The sequence below is a fragment of the Chelonia mydas genome, chromosome 2 (assembly GCF_015237465.2).
Source record: "Chelonia mydas isolate rCheMyd1 chromosome 2, rCheMyd1.pri.v2, whole genome shotgun sequence".
Lineage (NCBI taxonomy): Eukaryota > Metazoa > Chordata > Testudines > Cheloniidae > Chelonia > Chelonia mydas.
The window spans coordinates 86,744,801-86,762,999 of NC_057850.1; the positions used below are offsets into that span (position 1 = coordinate 86,744,801).

The 18,199-nt window shown below is 45.9% G+C and overlaps 1 protein-coding gene across 5 annotated transcripts in view; it reads left to right on the forward strand.

Annotated features, from left to right (window-relative positions):
- The window catches only part of RALBP1 (ralA binding protein 1), a 69,835-nt gene that overhangs the window by 19,364 nt on the left and 32,272 nt on the right, over positions 1 to 18,199 (forward strand). For 2 of the 5 annotated variants that reach the window (XM_037892867.2, XM_043539883.1), the window contains exons 2-3: positions 2,483 to 2,619; positions 8,056 to 8,347. In XM_037892867.2, the coding sequence (XP_037748795.1) occupies positions 8,104 to 8,347 (244 nt within the window). In that variant the 5' untranslated portion in view covers positions 2,483 to 2,619; positions 8,056 to 8,103. Of the gene's footprint in view, positions 1 to 2,482; positions 2,620 to 8,055; positions 8,348 to 18,199 lie in introns of those variants that run through there. The other 3 variants (XM_037892866.2, XM_037892868.2, XM_037892870.1) reach the window with 2 other exon arrangements.

An 18,199-nucleotide genomic window follows, 5' to 3' on the forward strand; every position in this document is an offset into this window, starting at 1 on the left:
ATAACCTGCAGTAAATAAGGAATGGGACTACACAGTAAACCACAATGAGAAATCAAAATATTGAATATCTTCTCCTAAATGAGGTAAGGCACCTGTGGAAAAAATAGTGTATGATCATATAATTAAAGACGGTACCGTAATGCACACACATAAGAGGCCCAATTAAGATTGCACAGGCTACTTTAATTCTGGCACTTCCTAACTGATGAGTTCTTGACTTTGCAGACTTAGTAATTTTTTTATTACAGATTTTTGTATGTGTAATACTAATAAAGCTGGGCTGGGGCTAGTATTATTTTGAAGATCATGTTAATAATGCATTTAATCTGATAGTTTAAAGTTGGCAGATAACAATCATTTTGCTAAATAAGCACATTTTAAATCAAAATAAGCTTTTAGTTTTAAATCAAAATAAGCTTTTAGTTTTAAATCAAAATAAGCTTTTAGTTTTAAAATTATAGGATTCTTATGTGGGAGAGCATGAACCCTGTTGTTTCATACAGATTTTATCTTCATCTGTGAAATTTCAGGGAGGGCCTTTTTAATACTTTAATTATCAGTAATTGTGGAGAGTATGTGATTCACATGGGAATTATTTGATGAGCTGATCAGTCATGCCATTATGCTGACTTATGAAATTTAAGCTTGCTTTACCTGTTTCTGTTGTTGCAGGTCAGCATGCTGGGAGATCAGGGCAGAAAAATTATACACTTCTCCAAGATAGCTCTTGAGTGTGTGTAAAACACAGCACAAGAATCTAAAATCCAGATGAGTGAGCTTTGTATAAATGGCAGAGAAACTAGATACTTGTTTTCACAATTAATTAGTATCATCTTTGGTCAGATGCCACTCCTGAATTTAAAATTTGCTTTGTAGGACTTTCTTGTAGAGACTAAAGTAGGTAACTTTGGAAAGAAATACACTTCTCTTTTACATGTGTAGGCAAAAGTTTATCCTTTGTAAAACTATTTTTGTATATCCCAGTGCTTTACACTGCTTTACACTGTTTGGATTCCTGCTTGGGCTTCAGCAAACCAGGCTGACGTCGTTGTCTTTTTCTCTGTTTTTATGGCATATCACGTTGACAGAAAAACAAGGATGCACTTTTTGCGCACCTGAATACTGATTTTTTTTATTAATAAAACTAGGCTTGGCAGAACTTGATTTTTTTAAAATTTTCATTTGATGGATAATATGTGTTTTAGTTTAAAGCTTTTATTTGTATCAATTTTAAATTTTCGGTTGCATTAAATTATGGGTTGAGGCATTTTTTAATTTTTATCAATTTTAAACTTTTGCAGTTATAGGAAATTATGGGGGGGTGTAATAATTATTTAATGACAGTCTCTGATAAGTTCTCAAGTAGCATTTTTCTTACTTTGCCTATCTATACATTTCAATTATTATTGATGGAAATCTTTTTTCATCAGCTTGCGTGTGAATGGTGACATATTACCAATAAAAATTGAATCCTTCCAAACCTAAATATTACTTGGCTCTGATGCTGTTTTTCTCTTTAAAGAATACGTAATTAAACCAGCAAGAGGGCCCTCTAGTTTGCATACAGTATATAGCTTCGTCTCAAATACAGCTTGGGTTTCTTTCAAGAGAATGTTAAGAATTATTTTGATGTATTTTATATGTAGTTGTCCGAACTATTGCATTTTATGCTGTAATACTTTAGTATGATTTAAAGTTTAAAATAATTTAGCTGGTAAAATTATTGTTTGTTTTTTGCTTAAGTTGTTGTCAAATTTGACAGCCATCTGCTTTATTATTGAAAGATTAGATTTGACAAAGATTTCACAATCTTTCCTCATTAGAGGAAGCATAGCTTAGCGGTTGAAGTACTAGTCTGGGAGTCAGGTTTGGGTTCTATTTCCCGCTGTCATCACCTTAAATATGTCACTTAACTCCTCTGTACCTCAGTTTTCTCATCTATAAGGCTTTAATACACTTATGTTTGTAAAGTGCTTTGCAGTTTTTTTCTCTTCCTGCTTGTTTGTTTAAAAGCGAAGCTGATGTTTGTTACTAGAGTGCTTTTGTTCCAAGAACAGTGTTCCTTATTTCCTTGAAGGATGTGTTGTTTCCTTAATTTGTCCTGGTCTTTTTGACCTAAGGCCTAAGATAATGAGTACATTCTGTACCCTGGGTTTTGTTTTTGTGAAGCTGTCATTAAACAAGGTATCCCAGGGTGGTTGGTAGCCTGGGAAGATACTCCCACTTTGTCTCCTTCTCTTGACTTCTTAGCTTTTAGCACTCTATTTCTTTGTAACAACTAGAATTTGGGAGAGTATGGAGAAAACACATTAAGTTTTGAGGCCGTATGCAGTGCTTCTGATGTAGACCTGCAGAGTACTTGCTACTGTAGTAGAACTTCTCAATTTACCTGTCCATCTACTTCACTCTACATAGCAGTTGTTCTGAAGAATAGCAGCGAAGTGTGCAATCACCACTTTTCATTTGCCCCTGTTGCGATCAGGACAAAGGCATGGGACTGGCTCAGCACAAAGAAATAATGAAGCATTCTGTGCCGAAAGTGTGTGTGGTGTGCAGAAGACAGGCCCAGCCCTGAATGTGGTATGGTTAAGAGCTTCAATCTCCATGACCCATGTTGTTGTAAGTGTGGCTGATACCACTGCCTATTATTAAGATTGCCTGACGCTTCCCATTATAAGACCCATTTTTCTGTTCTTTATAACTTTAAACACTTGGGATGGAATATTTCTGCCTCAGATTCCAAATGTTTTGGAAAATGTAAGCCAAAACGGTTCAGCCATTTTCGAAAATGAGGTTAGGGGAAAATACATTTGTTTGGCCCCTTCTGGTGACCTTTTCTTTTAAAAGCTTTAGTACACCTATGTTTTGGTGCAGGGACTTGAAATTTGGAAGGACAACATTAATACAAACTAGGTGTCTAATTCATGCTAGTGGGGAATACATGGGGCAGTTACAGTGCCACACTTCAGTATGCATTGCAGCTCATACCTCCATAGACTGCATTGCAGGGACGTGTAGACAAGCCTGTACATTTGAGCAGCTAATTTCCCCAAAGATGCCATCCGCGCAGAACTGAACAGGATTTCCCCTGCGATTGCAGCTCTGGGCTGCTGCAAATCGTGTCGGGTCCAGGCCCCTCAACTGAGTGCAGGGAGACTCTCTTGTGCTGTCAGTCAGTGGTGGATTAGCCACTGGGCCAACGGGAGCCCCGTTGTCCAGGAGCCCCGGAAAAGTTGGCGCCCTTGACCTGCTCCGCCTACCCACCGCTACTGCTGGGGTCTGGGTGCTGGGGCTTGTTCCGCTCCACCTACCTGCCTGGCACTCCTGCTGGGGAACAGGGTCAGGGCATGGGGTTTTCCCTCGCCCACCTAGCGCTCCCTGCTGGCAAGCCGAGTATGGTCGCTAGGGCTTGCCCCGCTTCGCATACCTGCCTGGCGCTCCTGCCGGGGAGCAGGGCATGGGGGTTTACCTTGCCCTCCCAGCACTCCTGCTGGGGAGCGGAGGGAGCCCCAATGCCCTGACCCCGCTTCCCGGCAGGAGCACTGGGCAGAGCGGGGGAAGCCCCTGCACCCCAACCCTGCTCCCCGGTTGGAGAACCGGGTGGGAGGGGGAAGCCCCCCAACCCTGCTTCCCAGCAGGAGCATAGGAGAAGGGCCGCGGGGGGGGGGGGTCCCTTGCTTTGGCCCAGGGCCCCACAAAACGGTAATCCGCCTTTGCTGTCAGTGACTCTTATACTGTCAACGACCCCCAAGGTAGTGTAGAGGAGGATGCTGCCTTATCTGAATGCAGAGGGAGCAAGGACTACATCTTTGGGGGAAGGAGAGAGAGTAGATTGGGACAAGGAGCTTGGGGCTGTGGGAGGAGTCTGGCAGTGTGGGGACAGGTAAATTGAGACTGGGAATTGGCAAAGGGAGACTGAGACTGGGAATCAGTAGGTGTGGGGAGACTAAAAGATGATGAGCAAGGAAGGAGTCTGGAACTGGCTGAGCAAGGAAAAGGTCAAAAAAATCTTTGCCCACTAGAGTATGCTCTCCTCCAGAGCCAGGAATAGAACCCAAGATTGCTGAGTCTCACCATTCCTCTGCTGTCAGCAAATATCTGTAAAACCCAGTGGCATAGTGTTCCCTCCCCCTCATGCTAGTCCACATAAAGGACAACAGTTTACTATTGCCATCAGTTACGCTGTTAGCTCAAATGGCAGAGGTTCTTGTGGTGAATATAAAGGTTCCAACTCTGCTGATGACCCATGTGGATATCAATATGATCACAACATAATGGATTCTTTTTCAATTTGCTTTTTTAAAAACCTAGGAAATTCCCCACACAACTGCATTAAAAGAACATTGTCAGGGTTTCCTCCCCACTCTGAACTCTGGGGTACAGATATGGGGACCTGCATTATTTTTTTACCAGCTTAGGTTAATAACTTTCCCAAGGCACAAATTCTTTCTTGTCCTTGGACGGTATTGCTGCCACCACCAAGTGACTTAGATAAAGGTTTAGGAAAAGGACCACTTGGAGTTTCCAACCCAGGCTCCTAATCATAATTCCATGATCTCCTCACCCAAAATATCCCCCCAGCCGCCTTCACCTCCTTTCCTGGGGAGGCTTGAGAATAATATGCCAACCAAATAGGTAAACAAGGTGAGCACAGACCAGATCCGTGGGTTTTTAGGACACTAAAAACCAATCAGGTTCTTAAAAGAAGAACTTTATTATAAAGAAAAAAGTAAAAGAAGCACCTCTGTAAAATCAGGATGGAAGGTAATTTTACAGGGTAATAAGATTTAAAACAGAGGATTCCCCTCTAGGCAAAACTTCAGAGTTACAAAAAACAGGAATAAACCTCCCGCTTAGCATAGGGAAGATTCACAAGCAAAATCAGTCCTTCAGCACTGTATGAAGGGTTACTGTGCTGTGGGAGGTGCCATCTTTTGATGAGATATAAAACTCATGCCCTGACCACAAGAGTAGGGATGTGAATCCTGGTGTCTCGGCCAAATTCTAACTGAGAATTAAAAGTTACATTTAGATTCTGCTCTATTAAATAGCTTCTGTATTCCACCCTATAGATGACGGCATTTCATTGGTGGGTGAAGTGATTTTCCTGTCACTTGAAGTGGAACACTCTAGACACCCTGTCGTCCCACCACATGGTTCTCCAGCAACCCACCTCGCCCCAGTGACCAGTCAGCTGGGCGATGTTTTAAATGTAAAAGCCCGGGGCATGTAAAGGCCAACTGCCCCAAGAACTCCAACAGGATTACAGTTCATTGCACCGGAATCACACCAGAGATCCTCAGGCCCAGATGCCTCTTAGATACCCTCAAAGCGGAGGGAAACTGTGAATGTGGGCGAGAAGAAGGTTACAGCATGGAGGGACACCAGAGCACAAGTGATGTATAAGTAGGGGCATAGCGAGCAGATCGAGGGACGTGATCGTTCCCCTCTATTCGACACTGGTGAGGCCTCATCTGGAGTACTGTGTCCAGTTTTGGGCCCCACACTACAAGAAGGACGTGGATAAATTGGAGAGAGTCCAGTGAAGGGCAACAAAAATGATTAGGGGTCTGGAACACATGACCTATGAGGAGAGGCTGAGGGAACTGGGATTGTTTAGTCTGCAGAAGAGAAGAATGAGGGGGGATTTGATAGCTGCTTTCAACTACCTGAGAGGTGGTTCCAGAGAGGATGGTTCTAGACTATTCTCAGTGGTAGAAGAGGACAGGACAAGGAGTAATGGTCTCAAGTTGCAGTGGGGGAGGTTTAGGTTGGATATTAGAAAAAACTTTTTCACTAGGAGGGTGGTGAAACACTGGAATGCGTTACCTAGGGAGGTGGTAGAATCTCCTTCCTTGGAAGTTTTTAAGGTCAGGCTTGACAAAGCCCTGGCTGGGATGATTTGATTGGGGATTGGTCCTGCTTTGAGCAGGGGGTTGGACTAGATGACCTCCTGAGGTCCCTTCCAACCCTGATATTCTATGATTCTATGATTCTATGATTATGAGGTTAATTTTCTAGCATTTTTAAAGCACTTTGAGATGCACAACTGAAAGATGCCATGGAAGTACAAGGCAGTGTCATTATTCATACCAAGTACATTTTTATGGATTGCAAGCTATGATGTTGGAAATGTTTTGGATGATCACAAGTCTTAAATCCCAGGAACTCCTAAATATTTCTATTACAGAGTATATATTATTACAGGAGAGCAGTCACTTGTTTACATACAAAAACAAATTAGCACAAGTTATTGAGGGGATTTGATTATTTCATATCCCTAATTCAAATAAGAAAAACACAAGACAAACAGGAAACAGTTATGAAAGATAGGTTTCAGAGTATCAGCCGTGTTAGTCTGTATTCGCAAAAAGAAAAGGAGTACTTGTGGCACCTTAGAGACTAACCAATTTATTTGAGCATAGCTTTCGTGAGCTACAGCAAAGATAACGCCATTGAAACAAGAAAAATTAGTGGTGTCCTTTGGCTAAGAATATACAGTCTAACGTATATGATCATTTATTTAGGGTTATTTTCGCCCCCAGACAATTTTGTACATTTTGTTCCCCTGAATGAAGGTTTATCTAGTTACTTTTAAATGGGATAGTTCTCTGCTTACATTGGAGTGGTGGGAATTTCTCACTATAGTGCAGGGGTCTCAAATGTGCTGCAGCCCTCGGAGTTTTTTCTTGCGGCCCGCCAAGCTCCCCCCGCCCCCTTTTTGACTATACTTTTGTATTGTTGTATGAAAAGGTTTCAGTGATGCGGCCCTCAGGCCAATGTATTAGTCCTCATGTGGCCCTTGTGGTGATTTGAGTTTGAGATCCCTGCTATAGTGTGTGTGTACATCACTGAGCAGGAGCTCCAGATCTGCTGACTGCATGGAGTTTGTTACACTGAAGCCAAAATACTAATTTTTGGAAGCACTCCTCTGGCAACTAGCATACCCTTCATGCGGAAGTCCGTTCATCATGACTCTGTTCACATTTCATTGTAAACCCATAATTCTATTCTCTGAGCCTTTGTCCAAGCACACCAGTAGGTGTAGGAATGGAGAGCCTCCTGGACTGGGGAAGCAGGGAAAGCAGTAAAATATGGAAAGGTTACATTTCAGGATGACCATTTAGATTCAAGAGGCCAAATTCAGCAAAAGCTGATGCAAGGAGATATAGAGTATACTATGACTCACTCCTGTGGAGGGCAGAGTTTCTGCAGCCGCTCTCTGAGATTGTGCTGGTTTGGGAAGAATTTTACTTCTGGCCAGGAGCGCTGCTATAGGGAACCTCTGAAGGGAGCATCTGCGTTAGTGGACTTCATGGCTACCTTGGCCATGCCTCCCTAACAGGCAGCTTGCCCAAATTTTGGGTTCTGCTAGCCCATTATGCCCCTATCCTTTGTAAGTGAGGTTGTGGTTGTTTTGCACTAGATCAACCCCGTCCTCCTTGATTCTCTCCCCCTTCCCTCCCTTCCCACTTACACCACCATAAGCTGGAGATGAATTTGACCTCACTCTTTTCATATTGGAGCAGGAAAAGCAAATTCTTGTTTGCATGTAGGCAAGATAATTAATTGGAGAAGAGAATGAGCTCTAGATGGGAGTGGTGGGACCTGTAGAAGGTACTCATGATCACTGCCAGCCCTCATACAAGAGTAATTTGTGTGAAAACTAGAAGTGTAAATTCCAGTAAACCTTTCAAACAAACAAGAACTAAAACCACCACCTAATTTAAGAAATAGAAGCTTCTAGGATAATTTTTTTAACAGGTATTCAAATCTGTTGATATTTGAAATGGCAAATCTTAAATATTTTAACCTTTTCCACTTTAACTGTCTAATAGATCCCTCAGTACATTTGTATAACAAGGCTGCAGTTCAGTCATTGTCAGATCCTGCAGACGCTTACTGCTGAATATAGTACCATGAGCGGTCCCATTGACTGTCTCATTGTAATAAACATTACTACTGCTACTGTTTGTAGGATGGGGATCTAAGGAGGTTGTTTAAAAAACATTGATTGGAGCATTTTGGAGACCTTGTTTGTTTTTTCTGTTGTAGGTGTGATGGACAGGTGACAGATTTTTCATTTTGTGTCAGGGAATCAGAATGACTGAGTGCTTCCTGCCTCCTACCAGCAGCCCCAGTGAACATCGCAGAGTGGAACATAGTGGGGTTCTTGCCCGTACCCCCAGCTCTGAAGAAATCAGCCCTACAAAATTCCCTGGATTGTACCGGACTGGTGAGCCTTCACCACCTCATGACAACCTACATGAGCCTCCAGATATAGTGTCTGATGATGAAAAGGAGCATGGGAAGAAGAAAGGAAAATTTAAGAAAAAGGAGAAAAGAAGTGAGTAGACAGTCTTACTCCATGTGTATGATCTCTCTAACTCAGTGTTTCTCAATCTGGGAGTCTGGGACAGGTTTAGGGGGGTCACGAGCAGGGCCAGCGCGAGGGGGTGGGAAGCAGAGCAATTGCCTCGGGCGGCCCTGCAAAGCTAATTGACATGTTTTGCGGGACTGAAGCCTGGAGCCCTGAGCTTGAGATAGGGGGCTGCAATTTGTGTGTGTGTGTGTGTGACGGCGGGGGAGGAGTCCATAACTTTTTTTAAATCCAAAAGGGGTCGCCAACACAAACAGGTGGAGAAACACTGCTCTGACTCCTTTTTTCTTTTCATGCCTGAATTTTGAGCTATGCTGGTCTCTCATAAAAAAAAAAACAAAAACAAAAACAAAACAAAAAAAACCACAACTTTTTTGTTTTTAAATATCTTACTTCTTTCTAGGAAAGCTAATGAGCAAGTTTATCCAAAGTCCAAGACATTGCTCGGTCTATTGCCTGGCAATGGGTTCTTCTCATTCCTCTCTATTTTTTCAGACATATTCCTCAGAGTCTGAAGAGAAAATGGGGTATGTCTTCACTGCAGAGTTAGCCCATGTGTTGCCCCTGAAGGTTCCGTCCACAAAGAAAAACCTCTAACCTGGGTTTGAGGGCACTTTAAGCCCAAACTAGCAGCCACAGCCGAGCACATAGGCATGAGCTTGGGTTTGGCTTCAGTCCAGGAACCCACCTGCTGTTAGTGTTCTAATCCTGTCCCACAGTTCCACCTTGGCTGTACTTTCTTGTTTTATTCCTCCATTTCTCTGCACTGCATTTTTAATCCCATGTGTACCAGCTCCATTTCTGCTGCATTTGAACAGATATACTATCAGAGAAATCCTCCTCCTGTGTTGCCAGTTTACCAGAAGCTGACACCAGCCCTCTGGTAAAGGTTTTGTGTGATAAAATCTGTAATTTGGGGAAATATATGCAAAATGACATATGTTTAGTGGATGGGAAAGAAATGGAGAGGCAGAGAAGTCAGTCCATTAGGTGTGAATTGCTTTGGTTTGCAGACTGAATTTCTTAATGCGACAGGATGAGTGAGGTAATATCTTTTATTGGATCAACTTCCGTTGGTGAGAGACACAAGCTTTCCAGCCACACACAGCCCTTCTTCAGGTCAGGTATTCAGAGAGTCACAACTAAATGCAAGTGGAACAGATTGTTTAGCATAAGTAGTTAGCACGTATTCAGGCCGCTCTGCCTTGAATGTTCCCTTAGCCTGGGCTAACTGCAGTGAAGACATACCTTGAGAAAGGAGTTCTCAGGCATGTTTCCAAGTTCTGACATAATAGCTGCATGCCTGTAAAACAAAGCACTTTGGTGTCAAATCTGTTTAATTGTCCAAAAATGGATACTTCTAGATTTAAATTATTTCTCTAATTTTTAAAGTCAGAAGGGTGAAAAATTAACTTAATCATGTAATTTTTTGTTGTGGAATCGCTCAAGGTTTGTGTGTGCGTACTGTATGCTTTTTGAGGTGTAGTGAAATGTGCACTATGGTTACTTAGTTAAGCCTAGTCACATAGCCACAAATTATGGGCCTGATCATGAAATGCCATATTAACTATTATGTATATTATGGTGGTGCCCAAAATGAGTAAGCAAATTGTAAGATGAGCATGTTAAAAAACAGACCGAGAAAGGGAGGGGGAAAGTGGTGCTGTGGCATTTCCTGCCACAAAATCATTTTTAAAAACTGCAGCTTTCACAGCAAAAATTGTTTCTAATCCTTAGAGTTGTGAAGAAAACTGTGGAAACACAAAATGATTGTAAACTTGGTACAAAGATATCTTCCTGAGTCTTCCAACAGCCTAAAGCAGTGGCTCAGAGAGAGATTAACTGACTCACTCCCCACAACACATTGCTAAGTCTGAAACCTTAAAGATGACAGTTTAAATGTCAACACTTGCAACTATTCACTGCTGTTCATTTTGTCAGAAACATCCAACTAATGTGCTTACTCCACAATCCCTAACTGCCTCCCTAGGTGCTAAAAGCATCACCTTCACCAGTGACTACTTATGTCACACAGTTATATCTTGTCAATAAAAACATGTCATTGAAAACATGAAAACAGTATCAAGTACAGTCAACTCATATTAAAAAGCACACAGGGACTACTGTACTTGTAATATTCATATTCATATTCAATTAAATGGCAATAAACATTAATGTAGAGTTAAGGTAGTCCAGTGGTAGCACGTGCTCTTCCAGAATGTCAAGTTCAGCAAAACTCAAACTTCTGAAAACTAGAAAATACAGAGTTAAGGTAAATTCCCATGCAACCTTAACTTTGCCCTTTGGAGCTGGCAGTAGCCACTGGGAATTATCTGTGTCATGCTGTCTTGCCTAGCTCATGACCTGAGTACCAGCCTCAGGGCAGACTGTCAAAAAGCAGGGCACGGACACCCCAAACTGGTTGTATGTTCTATAATTAGATTTCACCAACCTGGTAACAAGTGTGAACTTCGAAAGCACTGTCACAGTCTTATCATGGAGTTACAGACAGTCCCGTTGGGCATTCCAGTCTGTGTTGCCATTGCTGCAAGCTGGACTATGTGATAGATCAGGGGTGGGCAAACTACAGCCCGCGGGCTGGGTCCAGCCCATCAGAGTTTTTAATCCAGCCCTCGAGTTCCACTGAAGCTTGCACCGCTTCACCCGCTCGGCGCTTGCAAGCCCCTGCACCCCGCTGCCACTCCCCAGCTGGAGCACCAGGTGGCGGAGTGGGGAAAGTAATGGGGTGGGCCTGGATAATAAGTGGGTGGGCCACGGCCCACTTGTGGCTACGCCCCTGGAGCAGTGTCTTTTCGGATTTAAAAAACATGTCGCTGTTGCAGCTCTTTTGAAAATGAGGCCCTAACATACAGTTTGTGTTCAGACAGGAGCAAAGTGTTGCGGTAAAATCAACAAACAGCTCAGTAATGTACTTTTCTAGCAGCACATTGTTTAACAGAATTATTTTAATAGTGTTGATTTTGAAACAAACTTGTGTTGTCCCTGTTTGAACATGAATTGTTATTTGTGTGAGTATTCATGGCCCACCATACCATTTCCATACCCAGATGTGGCCCTCAGGCCAAAAAGTTTGCCCACCCCTGTGATAGATGATCACTTTACATCAAAAATAACAACAGTATTCAGGTTACTCCCAGTCACTATCCTCAGGTCAGTTGTACTCAGATCTCAAACCAAAGACAATGCCTGTTGCCAATCCTGTTATAAACTAACTAAAGCTTTGTTAACTAAGAAAATAAATGAGTTACTCACAAGGTTAAAACAGGAAACATACATGCCAATGGGTTACAGTCTTAGATTTGAAAAGGTAGCATAAGCTTCTATAATAAGCAGCTCTGTATGTCCTTAGGGCTGACTCATGCCAAGCAGCATGGGAATCTCTTGTTTAGGAATCTTTGCCCTTCAGAGTCCAGACAACATAAAAATCCAGTTTCTCCTTGTCAGGGATTTTTATCCCTTTCACCCCAGAATCCAAACTGATGAGGTGCATTCATGCACATGTCTCCCCTTCCTGGAGGGAGTGAGGAATGCAGTCAACAAGGTCTTTGTCCTTTGATGCTACCCGATGCCTCCTTTGCCTTCAATGGGCCATCTTGTGTGCAGGACAAGCACTTTTCCTTAATTAATGCTGCTTTTCCTGTTTGGTGAGTTACACAATTAGAGGTTTTACAATGCAAACACTTAGTATAACTTTATACCATGGGATACAGATATTATAAGTAAAATTAATACATGAAGCATCCTGCAAGCATTCCATAAAGTCTAAACACTAAACATGTTCTTATAACAGTAATATATCTTTTAATTGTACTAACCCACAGGTGTGCCAGACAGTTTTCAACTATGCATTTGTCAGTGTTCAGTGAGGCCCTGGGCCTTTGGTATGAATTGGCATCTGGTCTTCCAGCATCAGAGTCTGCATGCAGTCTAGCTGCATTCACTATGTGACCTATAGCTGTATGGTGGAGGGAAAAGTGGAGCTGCTTGGAAGAGCTGTGATTTGATATGAGGAGATCTGGGTCTGAGTCCCCCATGTGTATTATCAAAGGAAGGAGGTGCATGTGTATCTTGAGGTTCCAGCCTGCATTTTTTCAATACAGAACTATATAAGTTGTTTCAGTAGCAGGGCACTGGGGTCTTCTTGCCATGGGTGTTGTCAGTAGTGAGGTGGGGTATGAGAGCAATCTGTGGATTTAATGATGGATGGGGAAGGTATAGGTTTAGGTAGTATCCTGTGCACAAATGTGAAGGGGTTGTAAGAGGGTATGAAGTGATTGTTAAATTTTCAAGGGTGGTATTCTGTCAGGGGAGTAGGCTCAATGTTTAAGTGTAGGAGAGGTGCAGGTAGCACCGGTCCATTACAGTGAAGAGGCAGAGTGGGAGTGTGTGTGTTATGGCTCAGAGCTCCGGTACAAAACTGCAGAAAAACCTGAGTGTCTCTGGATTAAGCTTAGAAGTGTGTGCAACAAGAGTGATGTAGTGGTGGGAGTCTGCTATAGACCACCGGACCAGGGGGATGAGGTAGATGAGGCTTTCTTCCGGCAGCTCACGGAAGCTACTAGATCGCACGCCCTGATTCTCATGGGTGACTTTAATTTTCCTGATATCTGCTGGGAGAGCAATACAGCGGTGCATAGACAATCCTGGAAGTTTTTGGAAAGCGTAGGGGACAATTTCCTGGCGCAAGTGCTAGAGGAGCCAACTAGGGGGGGCGCTTTTCTTGACCTGCTGCTCACAAACCGGGTAGAATTAGTGGGGGGAAGCAAAAGTGGATGGGAATCTGGGAGGCAGTGACCATGAGTTGGTTGAGTTCAGGATCCTGACGCAGGGAAGAAAGGTAAGCAGCAGGGTACGGACCCTGGACTTCAGGAAAGCAGACTTCGACTCCCTCAGGGAACGGATGGGTAGGATCCCCTGGGGGACTAACATGAAGGGGAAAGGAGTCCAGGAGAGCTGGCTGTATTTCAAGGAATCCCTGTGGCGGTTACAGGGACAAACCATCCCGATGAGTCGAAAGAATAGTAAATATGGCAGGCGACCAGCTTGGCTTAACGATGAAATCCTAGCGGATCTTAAACATAAAAAAGAAGCTTACAAGAAGTGGAAGGTTGGACATATGACCAGGGAAGAGTATAAAAATATTGCTCGGGCATGTAGGAATGATATCAGGAGGGCCAAATCGCACCTGGAGCTGCAGCTAGCAAGAGATGTCAAGAGTAACAAGAAGGGTTTCTTCAGGTATGTTGGCAACAAGAAGAAAGCCAAGGAAAGTGTGGGCCCCTTACTGAATGAGGGAGGCAACCTAGTGACAGAGGATGTGGAAAAAGCTAATGTACTCAATGCTTTTTTTGCCTCTGTCTTCACTAACAAGGTCAGCTCCCAGACTGCTGCGCTGGGCATCACAAAATGGGGAAGAGATGGCCAGCCCTCTGTGGAGATAGAGGTGGTTAGGGACTATTTAGAAAAGCTGGACGTGCACAAGTCCATGGGACCGGACGAGTTGCATCCGAGAGTGCTGAAGGAATTGGCGGCTGTGATTGCAGAGCCATTGGCCATTATCTTTGAAAACTCGTGGCGAACGGGGGAAGTCCCAGATGACTGGAAAAAGGCTAATGTAGTGCCAATCTTTAAAAAAGGGAAGGAGGAGGATCCTGGGAACTACAGGCCAGTCGGCCTCACCTCAGTCCCTGGAAAAATCATGGAGCAGGTCCTCAAAGAATCAATCCTGAAGCACTTGCATGAGAGGAAAGTGATCAGGAACAGTCAGCATGGATTCACCAAGGGAAGGTCATGCCTGACTAATCTAATCGCCTTTTATGATGAGATTACTGGTTCTGTGGATGAAGGGAAAGCAGTGGATGTATTGTTTCTTGACTTTAGCAAAGCTTTTGACACGGTCTCCCACAGTATTCTTGTCAGCAAGTTAAGGAAGTATGGGCTGGATGAATGCACTATAAGGTGGGTAGAAAGTTGGCTAGATTGTCGGGCTCAACGGGTAGTGATCAATGGCTCCATGTCTAGTTGGCAGCCGGTGTCAAGTGGAGTGCCCCAGGGGTCGGTCCTGGGGCTGGTTTTGTTCAATATCTTCATAAATGATCTGGAGGATGGTGTGGATTGCACTCTCAGCAAATTTGCGGATGATACTAAACTGGGAGGAGTGGTAGATACGCTGGAGGGGAGGGATAGGATACAGAAGGACCTAGACAAATTGGAGGATTGGGCCAAAAGAAATCTGATGAGGTTCAATAAGGATAAGTGCAGGGTCCTGCACTTAGGACGGAAGAATCCAATGCACCGCTACAGACTAGGGACCGAATGGCTAGGCAGCAGTTCTGCGGAAAAGGACCTAGGGGTGACAGTGGACGAGAAGCTGGATATGAGTCAGCAGTGTGCCCTTGTTGCCAAAAAGGCCAATGGCATTTTGGGATGTATAAGTAGGGGCATAGCGAGCAGATCGAGGGACGTGATCGTTCCCCTCTATTCGACATTGGTGAGGCCTCATCTGGAGTACTGTGTCCAGTTTTGGGCCCCACACTACAAGAAGGATGTGGATAAATTGGAGAGAGTCCAGCGAAGGGCAACAAAAACGATTAGGGGTCTAGAACACATGACTTATGAGGAGAGGCTGAGGGAGCTGGGATTGTTTAGTCTACAGAAGAGAAGAATGAGGGGGGATTTGATAGCTGCTTTCAACTACCTGAAAGGGGGTTCCAAAGAGGATGGCTCTAGACTGTTCTCAATGGTAGCAGATGATAGAACGAGGAGTAATGGTCTCAAGTTGCAGTGGGGGAGGTTTAGATTGGATATTAGGAAAAACTTTTTCACTAAGAGGGTGGTGAAACAGTGGAATGCGTTACCTAGGGAGGTGGTAGAATCTCCTTCCTTAGAGGTTTTTAAGGTCAGGCTTGACAAAGCCCTGGCTGGGATGATTTAACTGGGACTTGGTCCTGCTTCGAGCAGGGGGTTGGACTAGATGACCTCCTGAGGTCCCTTCCAACCCTGATATTCTATGATTCTATGGGCATGGTGTATGAGGCATTGATAAAAAAGGACAGAGTTAAGGCTGTGTGGGTGTTTACTAGGTGCAAACACTTCAGAATTCTCCCAATAATTTTCTGTTGGCTGGACTCTGAGTGTGGGGGTTTTGCATATGCATCTTGAGAAGTGTTAGATCCTTATAAAGTATCTCCCTTCTCAAGGCCAAAACCAAAAGGTTGTAGGGTTCAGCTAACAGTAAGATCCTCTGGAGGCTCTTCCCTTCCCCAAACAGTCTCCTTTCTCACAAGCAGGGTGTTCTCTTTCTTCCTCTTACCTCCACTTGTCACCTTGGGTGGAAGCCCAGTGGTCTGAAACTCCTTCTTTTCAGTATCTTCAGGGAGAAGCAACAGGCCCATTCTTCTTCTAGTGCTTGTTCACGTCCATTCCACATTAGGTGTGCGCGCGCTGCGTGCACGAGTGTCAGAAACTTTTTCCCTTAGCGGCTCCCGTCGGGACGGCAGGGCCCCCTGAGTGGTGCCACTGCACTGTGCATATATACCCCCGCCGGCCCGACCCCCTCCAGTCCTTTCTTACCGTCCGTGATGATGCTGGAACAATCTCTCTCTAGCTCTTGTAGAAGAGCAGTCCCTTAGCCTTTAGAGTAGCTGTTATCAGTTGGTTAACATACCTATTGTGGACACTTAAATCATTAGGAGCTTGGAGGCTTCCAGCACCTGCTGCGGGGCATGCCGCAGGCCCACGGCTTCAAGGCTTGTGCCACGTGCCGCGAACCTATGCCAGTTAGTGACCCCCCACGATTCGTGTCTACGTTGCCTGGGGGACGGACATCAAACTGAACGGTGAAGGATTTGCAAGGCGTTTAAGCCAAGAACAAGGAAAGAAATCGACTTTCGTCTAAAGCAGCTGTTGATGGAGCTGCATTGCAACCGCCAGGCTCGGAGCGCCTGACACCGGCTCAGGCTTCCTTGGTGCGTAGTGCCCCGGAGCTACTGAGAGACCCGGCACCGGCTAAGCACTGTAAACTGTTGGCCCCAGAGTGCCAAGCTAGGCCCCGGCACCGCTCATCCTCCCTGGTGCAGCCCCCGGCGCAGCCAAAAGGAAGGCATGGTCATTCCCGCACAGGAGGCCAGCGCCTCCCAAGGCCCCGAGTGCCAATAAGAGCAGGAAGGCCATGGTACTGGCGCTGATGCCGACAGTTCCAGCAGCATGAGCCCCACCGAGCCCAGACTTAAGTGAGCTCATTGCGAATGATGGGCTCAAGGGCATAACGGATCAGCCCTCTACGCATGGCACCTTTGAGGCTGCAAAGGACCGCATCGAGCTGTCGGCGGCAAGCCCCCTCCCGTTTGGGGAGAACCCTCCAGCACCCATGCCTCGGGTGCCGTCGAGGGGTAAGCCGGCAGTGGTGTGCCGCTCGAGGACACCGTCCCAGCACCACTCCTGGAGTTGGTCCCGGTCGATCTCCGACTCCACGGACTCACAGTTGCCAGCAGCCCAGAAGGAGGTTGTGGCACTGGCAGTGGGTTGGCGCGAGGAAGCACCGGAAAGGGCACGCCACTCTCCGGCACCACCCAGAGACTGGCACCAGGAGGAGTCGAGACGGCCCTCTCCAGAGGACTCCCACAGATGGTCCCAGTCCAGGGAACGCTGGTACCAGTCCCGGTCCCGGGGATACCAGAACCGCTCCCGCTCAGCCAGGAGCTGCTTGTTCTCCTGCCGGCACAGATCATTGGCACCGCCATGGCCTTTGTGATCAGCATTGCCGCAGTCCAGTGCCGACTCCGGCTGCTATACCTACCTGCACCGAGCCCCAGACAACAGGGACCCTCAGGTGGGCTGGCAACCCCAATGGGGGCCGCCAGGCCCTTGGCCCTTCTGGACCCCCTGGGCCTATCAAGAGCGCCAAGGGGCCCTGTCCAGGGCAAGTTACTCAGTGCAGCAGTCCCAGTCCCCACACCTATGCCAGATGGTGCCAGAGGCTACAATATCCAGGCGTCCAGCATCCCCCCAGGATAAATGGGAGAGACCGGCACCGAGTCCGGTGCTGTCCCATGGACTCCCGCCCCAGCCTGAGCCGGAGGCCCCTCCCACAGGAGAAGGGGAGCAGGAGGACCAACCTGGGGGGGTCGAGCTGCAGCTAGCCCCCTCGTCTTCCCCGAATGAGGCAGTGGCAGGTACAGAGCTGTCCGGCCCTCCATTGATAGACCATAGAGCCCACCAGGAATTGCTGCCCAGGGTCGCCCAGAACTTGGGGTTGCAGGCCGAGGAGACAGTTGAGCAAGAGGACCCCATGGTGGACATTTTGAACCCTGAAGGTCCATCCAGAATAGCGCTCCTGCTCATTAAGACCATTCAGTCCAACTATAAGACTATGTGGTACACCCCGGCCTCCAGCACTCCAATGGCCAAGGGAGTGGAGCGTAAATACTTTGCCCCTTCTAAGGGCTATGAGTTCCTGTTCTGCCAACTGAGTCCATGCTCCCTAATGGTCTCAGCGGTAAACGAAAGGGAACACCATGGACAGCAGGCCCCGGCCCCTACGGCTAAGGAGGTGAAATGCCTGGACCTTTTTGGCAGAAAGGTGTACTTATCTGGGGGCCTTCAGTTGAGGATTGCAAACCAGCAGGCCATCCCCAACAGGCACAATTTCAACTCCTGGGCGGTGGTGGGGAAGTTTAAGGACAACCTCCCGCAAGGTTCCCAACAGGAGTTCACGGCCCTGCAGTAGCCAAGACCTCTCTCCAGGCCTCCCTGGATTCGGCGGATGCGGCGGCTAGAACGATTGCATCCAGGGTGGTC